At 52.7% G+C, this 15008-nt stretch overlaps 2 protein-coding genes and 1 long non-coding RNA gene across 6 annotated transcripts; 1 reads left to right on the top strand and 2 right to left on the bottom strand.

Annotated features, from left to right (window-relative positions):
* Window positions 1–1925: 1925 nt before the first annotated feature.
* On the bottom strand, window positions 1926–7308 carry GAPDH (glyceraldehyde-3-phosphate dehydrogenase). The gene is made up of 13 exons (XM_033053117.1): window positions 7272–7308; window positions 5654–6201; window positions 5103–5146; window positions 4447–4546; window positions 4211–4317; window positions 4035–4125; window positions 3754–3869; window positions 3556–3637; window positions 3259–3410; window positions 3082–3160; window positions 2765–2848; window positions 2509–2606; window positions 1926–2230 (listed from the first exon to the last, which is right to left on the bottom strand). Exons 1-13 carry the CDS (start codon window positions 7291–7293, stop codon window positions 2161–2163), a joined length of 1593 nt encoding a protein of 530 aa, XP_032909008.1. The 5' UTR covers window positions 7294–7308; the 3' UTR covers window positions 1926–2160.
* On the top strand, window positions 6063–14937 carry LOC116992955. 4 transcript variants are annotated; one of them, XR_004417139.2, is made up of 4 exons: window positions 6063–6100; window positions 11200–11296; window positions 11381–14118; window positions 14580–14937. It is a non-coding gene; the product is annotated as an uncharacterized LOC116992955 (long non-coding RNA). The 4 variants fall into 4 exon arrangements; XR_004417141.2 differs by having other exon boundaries at window positions 11200–13279; window positions 13902–14118; XR_004417140.2 differs by having other exon boundaries at window positions 11200–13279; window positions 13899–14118.
* On the bottom strand, window positions 8105–10982 carry LOC116992954 (C-type natriuretic peptide-like). Its single transcript, XM_033053120.1, has 2 exons — window positions 9872–10982; window positions 8105–8456 (listed from the first exon to the last, which is right to left on the bottom strand). Exons 1-2 carry the CDS (start codon window positions 9968–9970, stop codon window positions 8184–8186), a joined length of 372 nt encoding a protein of 123 aa, XP_032909011.1. The 5' UTR covers window positions 9971–10982; the 3' UTR covers window positions 8105–8183.
* Window positions 14938–15008: the final 71 nt, after the last annotated feature.

The raw sequence follows: 15008 nt of genomic DNA, 5'->3' as shown, positions 1-15008 counted from the left end.
GTGGTGCCATCTGCAGGCACAGTGTCTGGATGCAAAATAAGGATTTGGAAGAGCTGTGCATTTTAGGGAGGTTATATTAGAGAGGAAACCAAGCCTTCCAGGCAGTCCAAAAGCTGCATGACTAGTTTGCCACACTCACTCTCCCTGTTTCCATACAGGACCAACCATATTTTAAAAGCCTGGCTTTCCTTGCCTCGGTACTGTATAATTTTTCTAGGAGATATGAGATTGTAAACCAGTTGAAATAGCATTTTAAAACAGCGAACCCTTTAAGATGTTCCCAGAAGCTCTTGGTCTGAGAGCACGTACTCTTCCTCCACCCTGAGGTTGTATGACTTTGCTCATTCCCAGAACAATTTGATCTCAGGTTGGATAGGGCTCATGCTTGTTAAGTAACAAGATTTCTTTGCTCTACCAATTTTCAGGTAGCCTTATCTCACTTAGGAAACATAAGGCTTTTTAGGACAAAAAGCCGACTCAGAAATGTTCCACTTTTAACCCAGTTCAAAGCATGTTTTACAATGGGAAAACAGGACGTCCATCCTTTCCCTCCTTGAGGTGTTCCCATAGCCTCTCTGCATTTCCAGATTATCAAGTGAGGCGCTGAGTGGCATGCACACAATATGCAGGCAGCAGCACACAGCACAGCCATTCAAAGCACCCAGGCACAGCAATTAAGGACAGGATGGGACCAACCCAAGACTCATTTGTAATCTTGACAGGTCTCCAGGCTACAGAGCCCTCCCCCCAGCAGAAACCCAGCTCCATGAGAGGGCTGCCTCCAGCGAGCTCCAGCACCAGGCAGCTCCCACTTGATGCCAGACTTACCTAAAGCTCCAATGATGCGGCCATTTGTGGTGTAATCCAAGTATTTCTGCTTGTCCCAGGGCTAACAAGCTGCTCAGAATACCAGTTCCTATCCAGAGGCAGGTTATTCAACCTCCTTCTCTTTACAATATAATTTTGAGTCATCGCCCTCTAGTCCAGCAAACATTTAATTCTTACATTGCTGAACTGCTGGAGATAAGCGACTCTGGGAAACCATGTCCAGCATACCTTGATCCTGAGAGTTTAAATCCTTCAGTTTATGTCCTTGCAGCATCCACATCAGGATCTAAAGCAGCTGGGGTCCAGACAACAGTTTCAACCATGCCTGCCAGAGAGAGAACACATCAGCCATGAGATGCTAAATTAAGCTGCTAAAAATGGAGAGCCACGTGATTTTGTGCAGTGCATCGCTTATCTGTCTGTCCTAGCACTCACAGGTCATGGAAGGCTCAGTCTCTGCCCAGTCCTGTTCATGCTTCCAGGACTAATGCAGGGAGGCAGAGGGCTGACACTCACCTTGCAGAGATTTGCTGCTCAGCAGCTTAACTGCAACTGCCCCTCCTTACGCACAGAATTAAGCCAGAATTAAGACTGGTCACCACCATGCTGACAATGGCCTCTGACACGTCCCTCGGCAGCCATTTCCTCTGGGGCAAAGCCAATTCAATTTAAAAGATAAAAGCAAGTGAAATACCCTCCTTGTAACACCAGAACTATCTTCCTTGTCCCTCACTGAGGCAGGGGAATGAGAATTTGTTTCTTGTGTCCCTTTATCAAACCAAATGCAATCATCATCTGGCTCAGCACTTTTATTCTGCTTACACCCATCAGACAAGCAAATCCAGAGCTAGGTGGATGGAGCCAAAAAGCTGCTTTCCATCCTACCACACAGGAGTCCTGCTGTGGACTGCACCACACTTTGTTTTGGCTCACAGGCTGAAGTCTGAGCTCTCCCATGGAGAGCAGCTCAGCAGGCTGGACTCCCCAGCTCATCACTGCAGCTGGCAGAGACTGTGCCATAGGCACTTGCAGCTGCTCATTACATACATGTGCCCCGCTTCCCATCTCCTCCTGATGGACAGACAGACAGACAAGGCTTTTCAGATGGTGATCACTTTTTATTGATGTAAGGTGGTACACAAACAGATCAGTTTCTATCAGCCTCTCCACCTCCCCCAGGTTCGGGGAGAAGTTGGAGGAGTGGGGGAGACAAGGGAACAGAACTGGCCTCTCACTGCAGGATGCAGAGCTAAGCGGTGGTGAACAAGGGCAGGGGCTCCAACAAAGGAGAGTCCTGCTTCCCTAGGCAGCAGGGGGGGCTGTGTGCTCAGCTTACTCCTTGGATGCCATGTGGACCATCAAGTCCACAACACGGTTGCTGTATCCATATTCATTATCATACCTGGGGACAGAAAACAAGTGCTGTCAGGGCTGACATGTTTCTTGCACCCCCCTTCTTCCATGCTTCCTGCTCGCTCTTCTGTGCCATCCAACACAACCAAACTCCCATCTACCCTCCAGGAGAAAAGAGCCATGTAATTTTCAGGCAAGAAGCAATCTCACTCCACAGTGAGACTGGAGGTCTGTGCAGCCACCTGGATCACCAGTAGTAGCCACCAAGAGGACACCCAAGTCTGTAACCTGTCTGCCAACCCCTGCAGCCCCCACAGCTGTACCTACCAGGAAACCAGCTTGACAAAATGGTCATTCAGTGCAATGCCAGCACCCGCATCAAAGGTGGAGGAATGGCTGTCACCATTGAAGTCACAGGAGACAACCTGAAACACAAGAAATTGTAAAATTGCAATGCATATGGTTGCCCACAGTCTGTACTCCAAGTGCCCAAACCAGGACCCTGTCAAAGCTGCTGCAAAGTTCTTTAGAAAAATGAGGCAAGTGCCAATAACCACAGGCCAAGAGTGCAAGCATTCCTTACCTGATCCTCTGTGTATGCCAGGATGCCTTTCAGGGGGCCATCAGCAGCAGCCTTCACTACCCTCTTGATGTCATCGTACTTGGCCTGAGGACAGACAGATCCAAGATGCTCAGATCCCAACTCACACAAAATGTCCACCGGGGACAACAGGAGCAGGAGAAGACACACATGGGAACACTGCAACAGGTGCTTTTTTCACAAAGATCACATCTTCAGGACAAGATAGATGCAGAGAGGGAAATTCCAGGTGCAACACAGAGCTTAGAGGAAGCAGGGGCACATCTGGAAGCTGTTAAGACCTCTTCCACAACACTTACTGGTTTTTCCAGACGGCAGGTCAGGTCCACAACAGAGACATTAGGGGTTGGCACACGGAAAGCCATTCCAGTAAGTTTCCTGTGAGAGATGCGAGTCAGCAAAGAACAGCATCTGGCACTCCTCTGCTAGCCTAGGAATGTTTTGCCTCCCAACACCTGAGAAGGGGCAACACTCACCCATTGAGCTCAGGAATGACTTTCCCCACAGCCTTAGCAGCTCCAGTAGATGCTGGGATAATGTTCTGAGCAGCACCTCTGCCATCCCTCCAGAGCTTCCCAGAGGGCCCATCCACTGTCTTCTGTGTGGCTGTGATGGCATGGACAGTGGTCTGAAGAAAGAGCACAGGAATAAGAACACAGCCAATACTCTCCAGAAAGAGCATCCCAGGTGACATAGGGAGTACAGATGCTTTCCCTCTCACACAAGGGGATCAGTGGTAGGTCACCCTCTTCAGCACCCAACTGCAGACCTACCATGAGACCCTCCACAATGCCAAAGTTGTCATGGATGACCTTGGCCAAGGGCGCCAGGCAGTTAGTAGTGCAGGAAGCATTGCTGGGGTGGAGAGATAAAGGCACATCAGCCAGAGGCAACACGTCCACTGAGGTGAAGTGAGAACCCTGGCAGCTGGTAGGAGCTCCAGGATAGAAAGCATGTTCCTCTCTCCTTACCTGACAATTTTCAGAGATTTGTCATACTTCTCATGGTTGACGCCCATCACAAACATGGGAGCATCAGCAGAGGGGGCAGAGATGATCACACGCTTAGCGCCACCCTTCAGGTGAGCCTGAAGAGACAGAGATAAGAGATTACATAACTCAGGATCCTTCCAAGCTTCATCAGTTCTCTTGTCCTTTGCAGCCCCATCTTGAGCAGCTCTGTACGTGGTGACGCACCCCACAGGCAAAAGCAGCACTATCCCTTCTCTCCTATGCCTCTGTAGCATACTCACCCCAGCCTTCTCCATAGTGGTGAAGACACCAGTAGACTCCACAACATATTCAGCACCAGCATCTGCCCACTTGATGTTGCTGGGGTCACGCCTAAGGAGGGACAAAATTTTAAGAGCCGCTCCATGAGACACCTGCTTTCAATCTCCAGAGGAGCAATACAGAAAAAGATACTTACTCCTGGAAGATGGTGATAGCATTCCCATTAATCACAAGTTTCCCATTCTCAGCCTTGACAGTGCCCCGGAAGTGGCCATGAGTAGAGTCATATTTGAACATGTAAACCTAATTAAAAAAATGGAAGGTCAGGCATCCAGGCTACCATCATCCTCAAACACCCTGGGAAGTTACTAGAACAGATCCAGAGGAGCCCTACTCAGAAAGGCCCAGAGGGGGCACTGCAAAGCAACTCACCATGTAGTTCAGATCAATGAAGGGATCGTTGATAGCCACCACTTGGACTTTGCCAGACAGGACAGCAGCCCGGGTGACCAGGCGGCCGATGCGGCCAAATCTGGAGAGAGAAAGGCATGGGTGAGGAGGCACAAGAGGGAACCAGCCCAGCTGGGCATGGGAGGCAGTCCTTGGCAGCCTTCCCTCAGGATCATCTGCTGCTCCCTGCCCGGTGGGCGGGAGGGAGCCCTGCAGCTCGTCCAAAGGCCAAGGCACCCCGGTTAAAGATTAAGAGCGACCCCCGCCCCGGAAAGGTCAATCGCTAAATTTACTGAGAGCCCCGGGGATCCGGTTACTCCTCGGCCCGGCACGAGAAGGTCACATCCCCAGGGCCGCCATCGACACACGATACACCTGGAGACCTTTTGGTGGGGGGCTACAGGGATCCCCAGGAATGGGGAGGGAAACTAGGGCAACCGGGCAACGGCAGCCCCTTCCGGAGTGAGTCACCCCGAATCCGAAGAGAAATGAGTCAGCAGCACCGCTCAGCCCCGGGGGCGCCGACGGAGCGGGACCGGCGGGATTCAACCTCTCCCTCCCCCCCGCATCTTCCTCCGCGCCCTTGAGGCGACCTTGTCCTCCCTCCCCATCCAATCACCGCCGGCCACAGCACTCACCCATTGACTCCGACTTTCACCATCTTTGCCGCTTCGGGATGTTCCTGCGGGCAGAAACCACCGGTAGGAGCATTAGGGAAACCGGCAATAACCGCCCCCGCCGCCGTTAACGTCTCGCTCGCGATGAGGGGCGGCGGGGGGGGGACGCCGCAGAGAGCGGGCGGGGGGGGAGGGTGGGCCGCGCGGTCCGAGCTAGCCCCACCCTTCCCGGGCGATCACTCCCCCGCCTCGGGCGATTAACCCGCCTCCCCCCCGCCCCGCGACAACTATCCGCCTCCTCCTCCGGCGACCATCCCTCCTCAGACCCCCATCCCCCCTCAGACCCCTATTCCTCCTCGCCTCACCGCCCCCCTCACGCCGCCCCCGCCATTTTGCGCCGTGCCGCCTTTGTGCCCCCTTTGTGCCCGTGGGTCCCGCCGCCACGCGGCCCCGCTCCGCTCGGGGGCTGCCGCACCCCCTGCCGGTGGGCGGTGTGCGTGTTTGGGGAGAGGGCTCTAGCTCGCCCCCCGCCTCTCTCGCCCCCCGCGCATCTCCCCCACCCCGCCCGTTACCTGCTGCCTCCGAACCGCCCGGCGCGCAGTGAGGAGGTGGCGCAGTGCCTCTCCGCCGCCCTTTATAGCCGCGTGAGGGTAGGGCGGGGGCCCGCCCCGCCGCGTCGCCGTCGAATGGCAGCGCGGGGGCCGGACCGGGCTACGTGCGCCCGTGTTGCGGGTGCGGCAGACGAAGACCCCCCCTGTTTCCCCCGCCCCGCCGCCCCCCGTTAACAAAGGCCCCGCGCCGGGAACGGCGGGTGCGTAGCGATCACCCTCCCGTCGAGCTACCCCAAGGGGGTTGGTGGTGCTGGTGGCGGTGGTGAAAGATGCACCGGTTCTTGCGGGGAGGTGTCCCCAGGGCGAGGATGGGCGACTGCGCCCCTGCCCGAGGAGGCGGGGAGGGGCCCCCGGGTGATAGCTGGTCAAGGGCTGTTCCCGCCGGGCTCGCTGCTTCTCCGGAGGATGGTATGCGCTGCTTTCATCTGGTAACAAAGGGCAGGTGGCCGCCCGCCCCGGTCGCAGCCTGTGCCCCTTTGAATGGAGTAGTATCCAGTATCCGAAGGGACCTACAGGGAAGCCGGAGAGGGACTCTTCGTCAGGAGCTGTAGTGATGGGACAAGGAGTAATGGGTACAAATTGAAGTGGGGGGAAATTAGGATAGGTATTAGGAAGAAGCTCTTTACTGTGAGGGTGATGAGGCACAGTACACGTTGTCTAGGGAGGCTGTGGATGCCCCAACCATGGCAGCGTTCCAAACCAGGCTGAATAAGGCATTGAGCAACCTGCTCTAGTGAGAGGCGTCCGTGAACGTGGCAGGGGGGTTGGAACTGGATAATCTTTAAGGTCTATTCCAACCCCTTAACATTCCATTATTCTATGGCTGCAAGGGTAAAGGGGACTGCAAGGATGCTGGGGTCATCCCAAGGGAGCAGCGGGCCTCCAGGCGTCCCCCCATTCCCCCCGGCATGGGAAGCACTAGCGGGGAGTACTCCCTCCTCCAGGCTGGGACCCACCTCTGGGTGGGTTTATCCAGGCGTGCTCTGGACGGGGCCCCTCGCCGGGCCCTGCCCCGGCAGGCCGCAGGCGGCAGCGTGAGCACCATCTTAATGAGGCACTGCGGCACTGCTGCCGCTGCCCGCGGGACGTGACGGCGGAAATCCTGCCCGTCTGCCGCCTCGGCCCGCCTTCCCTGGCTGCCTGCGAGGAGGAAGCGCTCCTGGCATGGCCGCTGCCCTGCTCCCCGCCCCCCATGCTCACCGAGCCCTGCCACCTCCATTCCCCAGCTCCGTGCGGGGCAGGTGCGGCGGGACAAACCCGCCTTAGGTACAACGCCCAGAGCACGCACAAATCCCAAATCTCCCATCTCGGAGGAAGGTGCGGGAGCAGTGGGGATGCAAATCTGACAGAGCGGGTGGGGGGTGGTGGGAGCTGGAATGTCCCTCTGGCTACTCGGCTGAGCTGGGCTTTGAGGATAAGGGAGGGGTTGGGCAAGCTTGGGGAACCACGCAGGTACTGGGATGGGGGACCAGAGAGGGGTCATGCAGCTCAAACGTAACCCTACTCTCCTTATACCACTGCTATTCCCGGTGCTGCTGAGGGGCTGGTGGCTAAGTTTAGACCCAGCTGAGGTTACAACCTTTTCTTAAAGGCCAGGACATGGTGATGGCTCGCGGGGCACAGCAGCAGGGCTACGAACTCGTGCCAGGGTCGGTGGTGCCCCAGCCTCAGCCCACCGAGGCAGGCTCTCGGGGGAAGCTTCAGCGCAAACAGCAGGCCCCACTGTTTGCTCTTGCGGGGGCAGAGTGCGGCCGGGGTGAGCCAACGCGGCGCTTGTGCCCCGTGCCCGGTCGATACCTCACCCGTGTCGGCCCCCCCGGCCGCACCCCGCCGCAGCCGCGCGTGCCTCACGCCCCACGCGAAATGGCGGCGCGGCGGCAGGGCCCGGCAGGGCCCCGCGCGTGGGGCCGGGGGCGCTGGGCGGGCTCTGCCACCGCCTCCGCCCGCCCCGCGGCCGGGGGCAGCCACTGCCGAGGGCGGACGCGGCAGATTAGTACAGCTTGTTTAATGAACGAGTCCTCAGGCACGGGGAGCAGGGAAGGGGCTTCCGGCGGAGCGGGGGTTCAGCAGTCGCGAGGGCAGCTGCGGAGCCGGGCAGTTCCTTCTCGTACCGCCGCGCCACTTCCTCGCTGCCGCAGCCTCCCTTTTTCGGGGCGGGAGCTTCAGAGCTTCACGCAGCAGTGCGCCGTACTGGTTCCCGAGCCGGTGCCGGTTCCCGAGGCTGGGTGCCTCCGGCTGCGGAGAAGCGGGCCTGGTGAGCCGCTCAGCGGCGTCCCGCCCGCCTGTTTTCGCCCCGGCCGGGCCCCAGCACCGCGCCGGCAGTACGGGGCGTCCCCACTCCCGGCCTTTGCCCCGGTGGCTGGCAGGCGGTGGCCCCATAGCCTGCCCCATCCCTTCGCTGTCTGTGCGCTCAGCTCTACCCTGAACTTCTTCCCTGCCCGCTTGCTCGAGCCCACAGTCTTGGCCCTCTCACTTTGGAGACCCTCCAAAGCTAACACCCCAAACCACTGAAGGTCCCGATTCGGTCCAATTTCAGCCCGAAGCAACCCCTGGGCATGGCCTTCCAGGCCCAATCTCCAGGCAGTGCCCACTTGCGACTGGCGAGGTTCTTGCGCCAGAGGGATGGACGGACAGCTCTAGCCCCAGATGGGATGAAGGGGAGAGTGGAGGAGAGCAGCTGAGGACCGAAGCTGGACCCCTCCTTCGTGTCCTCTTCAGTCAGCGTGGACTCCGGCTCCAGGGGCAGCAATCGTGAAAGGAGCATCTGGGATAAATGGAGGAGAGTGGGGTGATGCCTGTGCTTCTGGCGATAAGCCTTTTACCCCCTGGTACCCCACTGCCCATTCCTTCCTGAAGGCTGAGGCAGGACATTAGAGTGATGCCTGCTCACAGCCCTGTGCCTGTGACATCGCATCCAGACACAGAGAAAGGCTTGGCCAGCAGTTCCCACTGTCTGAAATTACTTTCCTGTCCAAAATAGCAGACAGACAGCTGCTGTGACCTCTGCCTCCAGGCAGATTGTCTTACTCTTGTAAAACCATACACACATCCTGCCCTGCCCCAGATTTGGAATAGAACTCTTCAGTCCTTGCCCCTTTTGTGGATGCAGAGCACCTCTGTGTGCTCGGGCTGCTGTGTACCTTTCATTTTTCCAGAGGGCTGCTGGGAAGGATGGTCCTGCCTCAAATACCTGCCGAAAAAAATGAGGGAGAGGCAGGAGCAAAGCAAGTGTGAGGAAGGGGGACTCCCCGTCTGCTGGAAATCTAGGCTAACTGTAGTGACTGTAAACTCAGCACTGCTGGGAGAAAAGGGTTGGAGGCTGTGTTGGGTGCAATGGAGGCATGGCATTGCTGCCCAGAGAAGCACCCTGTGGGAGCTGTTTCACATCTGTCTCCTCGCATGGATGCTGAGCTCAGGATGCCTTTGTGCAACTCTTTGTGGAAGCAAGTTAACTGAAGCGGACACAAGCATCCTCAGCGAGGAGTGAAAGTAGTGAGTCATAGCAGGATCAGTCTTGTGATTTTAGATTATGTCCTGACTATTTCCCTGTGGCTTTCCCAGGGTCATGTAATGACAAGGTGCTGGGGCTCAGATTAGGGTTTGGGTAAGAGGGAGCTGGCTAGATTTGAAAGCAAAAAATATTATTGCTGTAATTGCTGAGGATAAAAGATTTACTCAGGTGAAGAAGCCCTTAGCTGGCATCCTGACAGGGCTCTTGGCCTTAAAGAGGGTCTTTAAGGGAGGCAGTACTGAGCTTAGGAGCAAAACTCTTGGCCTAACAGGATGCATCTTCCCTCTGAAACATCAGAACCAGGCACTGAACATTATGAGAGCTATGACTGTAATATCTGGTGACTGCTGACACAGAGTGGCCTTAGGAAGGGCCAGGCTCTTCACTGTTAAAAGCTTTTGCAGAGCACTAAAAAGCTTTTGTCTGTTTCCTGGCTTGAAATGCTGGTGCTCCTTAGGGGCTGGGTCATAAAGTCACCCTAGAGCTGAAACTGTTGAAGGGAGAGTGTGACAAGGACAGACAGCAGCCTCCTTGTAGTTAGAATTTGGAACCACCTCTCATTTGAGGTTCAAACACAACCTCCCCTCCTCCTCCCATCCTCCTCCCCTCCTCCTCCCATCCTCCTCCCCTCCTGAAATCAACCTCAGCTCTCTCTCACTCCCTCCTACCTGTAGCCTCTGTCCTGGTAAGGACACAGTCTGAACACTGGCAGACAGCAGAACCAAGAAGAGGAAAAATGAGCAAGGCCATGACCGAAGCCCCAGCATCTTCTTAGCCCAGGGCTGGTAGGAGGCAAGGCAGGACTTGCAGCATCTGTGTTGGATGTGGTCGCTAACCCCTTTCTGCCTTTATAGCTTTGGTTCTGGCAGGCAACTGGCCCCAGCTCCCTGCTGAACCACCCCCTAGAGCTCCTTAACCTTTCAGCCCTTTTGTCCAGGGTGATATATTTCAGGGTGAGCTCAGCAAGACCCCTTCCTCTAAAGAAAAAGGACACAAAGGTGTTTACTGAGTGTCTGGGAAGACAAATGTGAGTTGAGCTGCTGCTGGCCAGGACCTGGAGGTGTCTGTCAGGGTCAGGGATGGGATGACACTTTGAAACACATTCTAAAGGGACGATATTGAAGGCTGTATTGTGTGGGAGTATTGAACATAGTCATTATAGGCAGAGTGCTGTTAATGCTATTTCTCTAATCAGTGTGAGCATGAACTGCAGCTGTTAGAGGTAGGCACACTGCTGGCTGCGCAGAGCAGACACAAATTCAGCTCTGTGACAGCACTGGCTTTTGTTTTTAATATTTATATATTGGTGAGACATTTGGGCTGGGAATGAAGAGCTCCTGCTGCAGAAGGTGGGTGAATTCCAGTACTAGACAGAATTTGTAGCAGTGACAGGAGCGTGGGTCTAGTACTATTGGGCATATAATTTGCAGGCTATCCCAAGTCACCATCTGGAGGACTGGGCTGAGTTTCCAGAGGAACCGCCGCAGAAAAGAGCTTGTCGAGACTCAGCTTGCACTTTCTCAAGCTCAGGCACACAATGGGAGCAGGATAGCAAGGAGCAGATTCCTACCTCCTAAATCTTCTGGCCATTAGTTCCCCCCACTTTGTTTACCCCTTCCATTTTACTGTAGTTTCTCACCAGCTGAAAAAGGCAATGAGGTCACTGTCTGGAGATCGGTGCAGAAGTCAGCCTGGGTGTGAAGACAGAAACTAATCAGCAATTTGTCAGGGGAGAGGAATGGGAGGACTGTACCCCAGTACAGGATTAGCAGTGGGTGTGCTGGAAGAGTTTAACAACACCCTGAACTTCCCCTTGTTCACTTCTGTTGCACAAAACAGTCGAGTCAGAACTTGACAGGGTGTGTTCTGCTGCCTGCTTTTATTTTTTTTCAAAGAAATAAGAAAATTAGAAAAAAGTCTTCTCCAGAGATAACAAAAATCACAGTTCAGATATTTGCTCTGTCTCTCTTTCCTTCCCTCCCTTTATTTCTTCCAGGCATTCTGCCCTTGGAGATGCAGGTTTGTGGGTCCATTTCTTCTCTGCCCAAGGAGACAGAAAGTTTTATGAACATTCTGCATCCAGTCCTTGAGAAGTGAGTATGTGCCTTCAGTCTGGAGCACTGATGCTGGAAGCAGTGCTTTGCACAGTTGTGAACATCCAATTTTGTTGGCTCCAGGTGATGGCTGCAATCCATGGCTGGTGGTGTGTCCAGGGCAATGTGATGCTGATCCTGTCTGGCATTCCTGTCACCCTGTTGCCCAGGCCAGCATATGAAGGTGCTCCCGAAGCTCCTCCAAGACATTTTGTGGGAAACATGATTACATTCATACCAGCCTTTGAATCTACAAAGCACAGGGGACTGCTGGACAGTCACAGGACACACACCCCACTGGGTGGGCTGGCATTCAGATGGGGTGGACACAAACGGGGTATGGGATGTGTGTACACAGCCAGCCCCTCCTTGTGCTGGATGCAGTAATGTAAAGAGCTGTGTGGTGTGAAAGTTTCAGAGGGATGGAAAAGAAAGGAAGGACAGGAAGTAAGCACATGTTCATGCTGCATGCAAGGTGTCCCAGAGGATGCTGTTCTGTACTCCCCAGTCACATGTGGCCATCCAGAAAGAACTGAGTCAGTGTGCTCAAGCACTCCTGCTGCCGGCAGGAGCAGCTCCGCTGGGATGCACCGGTTACATGAGTCAGAACCAGTCCTTTCCTGAGTGAAAAGCAAGTGCAAAAGCAATAACTCTTTGCTTTTGTTATGAAATATAGCAGCAATTTGATCTGGCATCCCTTGAATGGGGTGGCCCCCGTACTAGAAGAAGAATGCCAGAAATGCAACTGCTCCAGAATTGCAGTCCTCTTGCACAAAGACTCAGCCCTGCAGGGGTGTACAGGCTCTGAGAACTCAAATGACAAATGCTCTCCTTGGGTTCAGCAAGAGCTGGGGCTGGCAAGAGTGAAAGAGCCATCACTCTCCCATATCAAGCAAGAAGCTTCAGAGACTACAGAAAATTTGCAAATTTTCTTGCAGATTCTTATAAGTTCTTGCAAATCCAACAAAACCAGGATAAAATGCAGGTGCTCAGTGGCTCGGGTGCCGTGATGTTGTTGCTTCTCTGCGTCCCAGATCCTTGCTGTCACTGCAGTAGAACTGCATAGTTACTCTGACATGTCCTGGCAACGACTGTGAAGTGAAAAGGCTTTGGCAGACAAGTCCTCGATTGCCCCAGTTTTCTTAGACTCAAATAGGTTAATGTCCTTCTTTCCTCTCTGATGCTAACAAGTTTGCTTTATTAAACCCTTCCCCCTTGGATGCTGGGGCACTGACTCTAGAGCTTTCAAGACCAGAAAAGTGGTCTCCTGCTAAATCGCAATCAGCCTTCTACAAACAGTTGCTTATATAGGAAAGGAGCAGGACAACTGGAGACTGTGAGATCTGGGAACTGAGCAAAGTATCCTGAGGGAACACCATGTGGCTCAAGTCATAGAAAGGGATTATGGTTGTTTCAGGCTCTAGAAGTGTACAGTATTCACATTATTGCACTGGTACCATTTGTAGGAATTCAGAGCAACCATGGTCAGGAATCCCTAGATAATGGAAACACCATTGATCTTGTACTGAGTAATCCCACTGCCTCAGGAGCAAGGGAGTGGGATTATTCCTTCAGCAGCGATTTATGGTCATTGTAGCAGCCACCAAATTACATTTGTGAGGAACAGAAGGGCAGCAAATGTCTACTTAAGGCTGTAGCCACTGTGTAGCTGCCCAAACCCCTCTTGGGTTTTGCCTCATCTTTCTTCAGGACTTCCTTTGTATCAGGAGAGGACAGTGAGGATGGTCCACCTGAACAACCTGCAGAAAGGGACCAATCAGAGCTCTCACTCACTGACTTTTCAATCACTTGCCCAGGCAGCACAGTGTCTGAGACTGAGCAAAGAACAGACTACAAAGCAGTGAAGGAGCCAGCGTGTCAGTCCAGTCACTGATTGCCAAACCCTCCTTCCAGAAAGGTGACTGTGTGGACCTCCTGAAGGAAAAAGTTCAACCACTTTTAGTGGAAAACTATGGCCTGAAGGTGAGCCAATGCTTGAGTTTTACGGCCATCTCTCTTCCTCTATCCACCCATTCATTTCTCCCCTACTGCAGCAATGGCAACATATTATCTCACATCTACAAGATTTATTGCTTGTAAAACCTTGAGTCTGGGCAGACATCCATATATGCTGTCCTTTTCTTTTTTTTATTCCCATATGTGAGTGTCGTACCCTGTGGGTGGTGACGGAATCACGTATGGTGTGCATGACCTTGTTGTATTTACCATCAATGCTGTAGCTGCTACCTTTGCCTCCTTCTGAATATTTTATCAGGAAGGTGGGGAGAGGGACAATATTGCTGTATCTTTCTTATCTTTGTATTTCACCCGATTGTTCTGTGGTTACTGGTGTGCTCAGGAGTTGGAGCATTATCTGTATCGGTATTTGGCTATTAGGCTGGTGGCAGGTGGGCAGGTATTTTTACTGAGTCATGGGACTCAAGTGTGGTGTTTATAAATACACCTGTCACCCCATCATTCCCCCCTGCACTTGTTTCTGGAAGCATTTAACATGATTATGTCCATTCAGGTATCTGCATGAAAAACCATATGCTCAGGTTAGTGCAAAGCTATGCACTTCTTAATGACTGTATTTTTTTAGTAGGGGTCAAAATAAGCTACAGCAGTTACTTCTGCAGCCAGAGCAGAAGGGAACTGAGCAGCATGGTCTACTTGCTGGGTGAACCCAGGTGACCACAACTGCGGGAAGGTCACAGAGCCTCCGAAACAGAGACTGCAGATCTGCGGGAACCAGTGGAGAGGACCACCCTTCCCATTTCCTGCCCAGCTAGTGACTAGTTGCTTTCTAGGCAGCTGATAAGGTAAGAGGAAATAATTCTGTAATAAGAGCTCTGAGACAAATGCCAACTTGCCTCTAGACAGAAGGTTAAAGGTTATTTATGTGATTAACACAAAATCTAATATAGGGCACTTCATGTTCACAGGGCAACTTAAGGAGTGCCAGGACTGACTTGAAAACTGATGTGGCATTTGTGAAGGGAAAAAACATAAGTGCCAATTTTACTTTAAACATAATTGGATTTGCAGCAAATACATTCCAGAAAGCAGTAAGACAATCAAGGGTATCGGTATACTTAGTAACTTATCAAATTAGCATTATTACAAGTTACTTCTAAAGTTTTAGTGGTGCATTGGTTTTGTTTTTTAGCGTTTAAAATACATCTTTTTTCCTATGGACTACTGTTTATTAAAGTCCTCCAGTCTAAGTTAACCTTTCTATCTCTCTTTCTCCACTTCGCTCCCTGAACATGTCTTTCATGAGATATGCACAAGAAAAAGATGCAGATACCTTCCCCTCAAAACCCTGCTTGGCTGTACAGGACAAGAGCTTCAAAAAGGATGAAATATAAAAGGACCTAAACCTAGCACAACTGCATTGGTCCTGTGTTAAAAGCTGAATAGTGTAGTATAAAGCACATACAAAATGAGAAAGGAATGAGCATTTTGCACCCTGTGGAGAGTTGGACTCTTAGAAAGACTTTCTTCCAAAGATGATTTTTTTTTTTTACTTTTAATAAGAGCAGATTATTCTCATCTGCAAAGCTAGGGCAAAATCAGTCCAAGTGGCAACTATGTTCATCATCACTGCCTTTCTTTGTGGAGATATCAGAAGAAAGAGTTGGATTTTCTTTAGCCTGGTGTTAACTTCCATTTTGTCCTCATTTAAAGCACTGTTGTATTATGGGGTAAT

The sequence above is a fragment of the Catharus ustulatus genome, chromosome 2, assembly GCF_009819885.2.
Source record: "Catharus ustulatus isolate bCatUst1 chromosome 2, bCatUst1.pri.v2, whole genome shotgun sequence".
Taxonomy (NCBI): Eukaryota; Metazoa; Chordata; class Aves; order Passeriformes; family Turdidae; genus Catharus; species Catharus ustulatus.
The sequence above is the reverse complement of the archived record's forward strand: the minus strand, read 5'-3'. Positions and strand labels throughout refer to the sequence as shown.